Source organism: Haemaphysalis longicornis, unplaced genomic scaffold (assembly GCF_048455015.1).
Source record: "Haemaphysalis longicornis isolate Haplotype H1 unplaced genomic scaffold, Haemaphysalis longicornis Haplotype H1 scaffold_2, whole genome shotgun sequence".
NCBI lineage: Eukaryota > Metazoa > Arthropoda > Arachnida > Ixodida > Ixodidae > Haemaphysalis > Haemaphysalis longicornis.
The window spans coordinates 5,719,290-5,726,749 of NW_027526295.1; the positions used below are offsets into that span (position 1 = coordinate 5,719,290).

At 48.2% G+C, this 7,460-nt stretch overlaps 1 protein-coding gene across 2 annotated transcripts in view; it reads right to left on the reverse strand.

The window, feature by feature from the left end:
• LOC144168706 (glycoprotein-N-acetylgalactosamine 3-beta-galactosyltransferase 1-like) overlaps positions 1-1,762 on the reverse strand; it is a 119,879-nt gene extending 118,117 nt beyond the window's left edge. Inside the window, exon 1 of one of the 2 annotated variants that reach the window (XM_077697642.1) lies at positions 1,476-1,762. In XM_077697642.1, coding sequence (XP_077553768.1) covers positions 1,476-1,537 — 62 coding nt within the window. In that variant the 5' untranslated portion in view covers positions 1,538-1,762. The remainder of the gene's footprint in view (positions 1-1,475) is intronic. The other variant, XM_077697647.1, reaches the window with a different exon arrangement.
• Positions 1,763-7,460: the final 5,698 nt, after the last annotated feature.

Here is a 7,460-nt window from a genome sequence, read left to right on the forward strand (position 1 = left end):
CAAATGTTCCGGGCAGATAATCGAGGAGCCCCATGTTTTAATCCTATGCCGGCGTTCAGGGCATGCGATCGAACAGAGGAAGATTGGTCATTACAATCGCAGAAGCGTGTTTATCTTCGTGAGCCTCTGTCAGTGGCCTCTGACAGCTTCTGCCTCTGTGTACAACGCTGTTGAGTCGCAGCTGCTTCCACTGACAGGACGAATTTCCTTAGAATTTCCTTACCCGCATCGCACCACACTGACCACGCATGGTGCCGGGAACCTCCCTAAAGTCTACTGCGCTAGCAAAAAACTCGCTGTCTGTGTGACAAAAGGGGGAGTGGGACGCAGTGGAGGGCGCTCAAGTGCGTCGGCACAAATTTGCAACCTCGTGGTAGTCGGAAATTCACCGCTTCCGCCAGAATTCCGTAGCTGAAGATTTTTTTCTCCTGCAATGTCCGCCTTGGCTGTACTTTTCAATCGAAAAATAACAGAGGAAAAAGTTTGGGCCGTTGACATTGTAAACGCGAGAAAGTGGCCGGAGAGTCGCCACACTTTTATTGGGATTTTTCGAATGCGCCAAAGCGTACTTTGTGATTTGCTCCTTTTAGGATTCGCAGCTATGACTTCGGGGATACTCTGAAGGGATACTCTGATACTCGGGGATACTCTGGTTAGAATGATACCTCGGAAACATTTGAACACTCAGTGTCGGCTGGCAGGACAGATGCGAGCAGTTCTTGATGAGGCAAAAACTAAGGAGAAATACCCGAGTGCGTACAATTTGACAATTGCTGGTGTGGAGCATCGGAACCAACGTTGTGGAGATGGCGTATGAGGGCGAGATTGTTCGCTGATTTTACTGCAGAATGCACGATATATCCTCGAAGAAAAAAAAAAAGACGCTTTCAAAACGCTTGATCAAACCGGTGAGCGAGCCAGGCTGCCGCAATGCCCGTCGCGGCCCATTGAGCGTGGGACGGAAAATTAATCGAGATCGGTGTCGGCCAAAGCAAGAGAGGCCAGCCCGGAATTGCACTTGCGTTACTTTAGGCTGAAGAGACTTCGCGACTGCCTGCTCAACGGAGTCGCTCATGCATGAACGATCCGCATTTACCCCGGGGCTTTCACTTGGCTGCGCGCCGTAAGAAAATACGCACGCCCGTTCCGCAACACACACGGCGCTCGTAACGGGCTGCGGAGGAGGGCAGGGGGGCGACAACAGCCGTAGGAACTGAAGGAAACACGCGTTTCGAGCAGCGGCAATGCGCGACACACAGCTTCCACGCGACTCGCATTCTCGAACACTGTACGCGTGCGGCGGTGGGTTTCACTGCATGGCACCGACGCCTCCGCCGGCCCGCAAAAAACAGCTGCTCCCATCTTGGGCATCCATCCCTTGACACCGTCCGCTGCGTGCCGCCCACCGGGTCGACGCGCGACGCCCCTGCGGGCTGAAAACGCATCCGCAGAGGCCGCAACGGCTGTCCGCTCACCTGGCAGTCCAAGGCGTCGATCGCGGTGCTTGCTGCTCAGAGCGCGGCAGCCGCGCTTGCATTCCTCGTGCGTGCACTCCATCGGCGGCACTACTCCGGGGAGAAACTATCGCGGGAGGCGGTCGCACCGCTCACCAGCATCCGGCCGTGTCCAGCAGTCCGGTCAGGACAAACGTCCGCATCGCATGTCCGAGAACGTAAACAACTGCGTAGCATGTCACGGACCACTCGGCCACCTATTTACCACAACTTTGTGGAACGAACAACACCAAGCAGCGGTAACCGCGCGCAAGAGACTACCATATACATAACGTATCCGCTGCAGTAGCCGCGACGCAGCGCGATAGCCAAAAAGTGAGGTAAAATATGTCATGTGGTTTGTAACTTCCCAAAAGGTGGCGCTCCTACATTGGTGGCTCAAAAGGTAAATCGGTTGTTTCACTGCAACACTTTGGACAAATTTGCGTCCAGCCACTGCAAGAAAGTTTTTCATGCCTTAAAAGTTATATGTTCGCGATTAGTACTTTCTAAGAAAGCCATGGTGATTTACGTGGTGGTTGGTGGCGTTAGTATGGGACGGTCTGGGAAAAGCTGGTTCGGTGTATGCCACCCGCCACGCGTGGCTGCGACTCCTATTCAATGAAAGGAGAGAGGGCGCTGTGCACAGTCAGCGTGTAAAGCTAGTAAAGCGGAAGCGGCGGCCCCGGCGGGAGCCGGGGCGGGTACGACCGCTCCGGGTGGCGCCTGCCAGCCGTGCAGACCAACGTTTATAGATACTTTTTCAGTTTCGGAACTGCGCCTTCCAAAGCGGGCGCGAGTTTACCCTAGGCGCTGAGAGGGCGCCCCGGTCGCGAGTTGCGCTGTGTCGGCGGCTGCGGCGGCTGGCGGCGGCGGCGGCTCCGGAGGCAGCGTTGAAGGCTTGCGCGGCCGGTCCTCTGGCCTCAAAGTGGCGGTCGCAGTGTAGTTGCGTGTCTGCTGTACAAGTTTCTTCTTTTCGCTTGTGTTTGTATTCACGCTTGCGCGAGAACCTTGTCTTTTCAATGCATTGGGTTTGGAGTGCTATTGAACAGTGCGGCCACGGGCGAAAGCATTTCGTGACTGCGTCAGCGCGCTGTTCTTTCTTTCATGTGCTGGGCTTGGCGCAATGCCGACCTGCTTAATTCGCAGCCGGCTGTACGAGATTTTCTAGCCCACTTAAGCAGTGATGCTTTGTGATGGCTGGGCACATGAATCCTGCATGTGGCACATGCTTATGCCCTTTACAAAATGTACAACTGTATACAGTTGTACTTAAGTAAGTAGGAGGTGAATGGAATCTAGCTCCTCATGCTGGAAAAACTATTATTAAAACAAAACATACTAATGAACAAAAACACCAAAATTCTCAATGCTAACATAATATAACCAGAGAACCTACAAAACCTAAAACCTACAATATAAAGGATACGTGGATGTCTATCATAAAGAAAGTATGCAGTTGCTGCTTATGGCTCTGAGGAAATATTCGTGTTGCAATTATTTTGCGCGCCTGGCCAATGACAAGCGTATTCGCGTGCCCACTTGAGAGCCACTGCTACGCGAAAATTCATTTAAAACGCTGTCGTTATTGATATTTTAGCCCCCGCTAAAAATAACTGGGCGTACTTACATTACTCCTTGCATAATACAGCCCGTTTGAAATAAATTGCGAACTGGAATAGCGCGGCAACAATATGTTGAGCGACTTCCTAGAATAGTTATTTCTTTTGGAGTACGCAGGCAGAGCTGGTCACAGCCCGAGATGCCGGGGCGGAACGCTACGAGAGGTCACGCATTTGCACGATGGCGAAGGGATCCAAGAGCGAAAAATGTCACTTGACCACTAACCCTACGTAACGTATTATATCACGTAGTTTTTTTTTTTTTTTTTTTTTTTTACTGAGGGCTGTGTTATATTCTGCCGCTTTTTTTTTTTTTTTTCTCGCGCGCGCGCGCTGCGTTTGCACGGCGTTACACGTGCGCTCCGGCAGAGAGAGAGAGAGAGAGAGAGAGAGAGAGAGAGAGAGAGAGAGAGAGAGAGAGAGAGAGAGAGATAATATTTTATTCGCAGGTAGAAAGTGAGGAGGAGTTGTAGGGAGCGCTGCGAGATTCAGAGGCCTCGGTCCAGGCTTCTGCTGACGGCTTCTTGAATGAAGTCACTCCGGCAAATCGACGTTTTCACGAGGTGCCGATTATTATTCTTCCTGCCTGCTCTAGGTGCAAGCGCACCGAGCTTTTCTTGCGCGATGTCATCCCGGCGCTCACATGCGGTTTTGGTTATGCTTTCCTTCCCAGCGCAGCAGGATGGCAAAACACTTTCTTAATTAAGCGCTCCGCACGGTTGCTGTGCGTGTATGGGAGGGCGCGCTCATCTGGTAATTGTGTACATTCTTGGAAGAAAACAGCTACAGAAGGTAACGAAATTTGTTTGCCCCTTGTGTGGTGCTTCCTAGTCCACTCCTCCAGAAGAGCATATACGCGTGCTCCAGTCGGCTGAACTCAAAGTTGCGAAGTAGCTGCGTGTCTGTACAAGTTTCTTCCTTTCGTCCGACCGGGCTTACTGGGCGCTGAAGGATCGAAGGCGCAGTTCCCGTTAACTTTGCCAACCTTCCCAGCACCTTGTTGAGGAAGCAGACTCGGCGGCGATCTCCGGAAAAGAGAAAGGCAACGTCTACGCACGAGCTAGCGGATTACAAAAGGAGAGCACTTGCTCATCGAGCTACAAGAGGAGCTGTCCAACCATGAGGCGCCTGTTCCCCTGAAGTGCACTGATATTGCTCAGATAGGCGAGAACAGTGCGGCCATACGACTCCCAGACAACTGGAGAACGTCAGCACTAGAAAAAGAACCGGGGCAGCGTCGGCAAATTGTTTTTTACGTGGCCGGAATGAAAGCGGGGGCCTACACAATCCTGAAAAGCGTTGCTGTGCGGGACGGTATCACCTATATATGTTTTGTCCACCGAAACGGGAAGCTGCTCCAACAGTCGTGTGAGGAAATATTATTCGTAATGCAATTAATTTGCGCAATTCGCATGACAAGTGAATTTTTGTGCACGCTCGACAGCCACTGCTACGCGAACGTTCATTTAAAACGCTGTCGCTCTTGATATTTCAGCCACCGCTTCAAGTCCGTGGGCTGAACGGTACTCCTTGCATAATACCGTCCGTTTCAAATAAATCGCGAACTGCAATGGGCGCAACAAACTGATGAGCAACTTCCGAGAACAGTTATTTCTTCTGCAGTACGCAGCAAGGAGCGGTGAGAACCGGAGATGCCGTGAGGAACGCTCCTCGCTAGCAGACGACGCTCGCTCCCCTAGCGCAACTCGCAACCGCAGCGCCGCGGTGGCGAGAGTCGCGGCAGGCCGCCTTCTCTCCATGGCCGGGGCGAGGAGATACGGAACTGAAAAAGTATCTATAAACGATGGTGCAGACCGTGGGGCGCACGAGCACCTGCCCTCTCCGCGTGGCCTAGAGAGGGGGAGTGTCTGCTCTCTCTCTCTCTCTCTCTCTCTCTCTCTCTCTCTCTCTCTCTCTCTCTCTCTCGCGCGCGCGCGCGCTCACCGCATTGATAAAACTACCTATCGAAAGTAAAATGGGATACAGCTGTAAAACAAGGCCTGCGAAGAGTTTCTTAACGTACTAAAGCCACTTCATGCAGCTTTTTTTTTAATTACTATGGTTAAATCGAAGCAAAACAAAAGTTCGTACACCCTGAATTAACACTGAACTTCACGCAAGAATACAAGAAAAGAACATATTATTTAGTCACTTTTTTCGGAACAAGAGATCTTAAACCTGTTTGAAGAATTCCAGGTTAAAATAAATCGTCTAAATAAAAGCCCGAAAAGATCAAGGCGAAAATATCATAAAAGTAAGTTAAGCTCAGTTTCCGGATGTTGAGGCGTTATGCGGAAAAGGTTAAATTCTCTTTTAAACTACAACGTTCCTAAGCTTTCTCCACGTAGCATACATCTTAACGGCGAGGGTATATTAGGAAAACCCTTATCCGACACTTTTAATAAAGTCTTTGTAAATATTTATAGAAGAATGACGCGCGTTATGCTTTCAGAATTTTTTCCTTTATTGACAGTTCTATTTTTTCTAGATCCGACGAGTGAGAGTGAAGTGAAACAATTAGTTTTGAGTTTGAACGACAGTGACGCACATGATATTGACGGAATGCAAGTACAGTCATAAAACATGTTAATATGTTCTTGATGCCATATATAACGCATAGGTTTAGTTTTTGATTTAGCCAGCCCATTTTTTCCTTTAAAATACAAGTCGCACGTGTTACCGTCCTCTTCGAAAACGGCGATAGGACTGTCTTGTCGAATTACGGACCCGTGACGATTCGGCCAGTCTTCTCGAAGGGATCAGAAAAAGATAATCTTGGGTTGGCTGAGGAAATCTGAAAAGAAGTTTCAGTTGCTTCACATTTACAATATGGTTTCCACAAAGTCCTCGGTACGGAATGTACCCTCATTACAAAGAACTAATATTACACAGAACAAAATCATTACACAGAACTCATTACACAGAACAAAATCAGCGCACAGCGCACATTTTGACGAATGGCGGTCAGAGCCACACACCACAAGCGTCCTTCGTCAAAATGTGCGCTGAGCCTACCTTTGTATGCCACCACCAACTTGCCCAAGATGGTACCCTCTTGGACTATATTTATCAGCAATGTAAACAGGGAAACCTGAAACAGGGTTTGTGCGTAGAGTTCGCGAAAAGTTTTGATGACATTAATCAAACATTACTTATACAAGAACAGGGAACGATATGGTATTCGGATAATGGCAGGATCATTCACACATTCTTATTTTCAAACCATAATAAGACTGTTAGATTCGGTAGTTGCGATTCAGATTCTTTGTCATTTGTTGCAGGAGTTCCACAGGGTAGTGTTTTGGGATCTTTCTTCTTCAATGTTTGCACTAATACTATTGCAAACATTTCGTAAAATGTATACTATAGGCTGGCGATACGAATATATTTGTAACTGGAGAATCAATGAAATAATTAGTTACTAATTCAAATCTAAGGTTGATTAGTTTAGAAAAATGGACAAGAGGAAATGCATTTAAAATAAACGTTGCGAAGACTAATCCAGGTATTCTGATTACCTCCTCTCGTGGGCCCTCCATTCGAGAGAGAGAGAGAAGGCTCTTTATTGGAAAAACAGAGAGGTTTGCCGGCATTTACAGTCACCTAAATGCTTTTCTGCTGTGGGTTGGGGATGGGGGAAGAAAAGGCCCAAGAAAGAGCTGGGCAGGAAAGAAAAAGAAAAAAAGCTGTAGTGGACTTGGTGCGGTAACAGACTTACATGCATATTTTTGTTCTGAGCTTGGTTCACATAATTTAAAATTTTGAAATTAGGACCATTTCATCCAAATAAGAGAACAAACTCCGTAGCCACAGCTTATAGCGCAAGGTATTGTTCTTGCTGTCACAACAAGACACGAATTACAATTTGCTGACCATAAATGATGTCACTAATCTTTACCGCTCTAAGCAAAGGCGCACATCTTTTTTCCACTAAACACACAATCTGCTTGCGGCAAAGTAGACGAGCTCGAAGCGTTACTTTCATCGTTAGGTTTTTCATTTGATGTCATAATGCTAACCGAAACATGCTATCGAGAAGGACACGATATTCCTAAAATGCCCGGATATAACACTTTCCACAAGAGTCGTATCGCCAAAAAGGGAGGTGGGTTATTGCTAATAGTCAAGCAGAATCTAAACTGTGCAATCATTAAAGACTTCACTCGAACTACGGAAGATTTTGAAATACTAGCGCTTATACGTAAAGAAACCGTTTTCTGTGTCTTGTATAGGCCACCGGCGGGGAGCGTATCGGTCTTTCTATCATTTATGGAAACCTTCTTTGGATGGATTAATGACAATCGTTTGAAACCTGTGTTAGGGGGGGGGGGGGAACGTTAATATC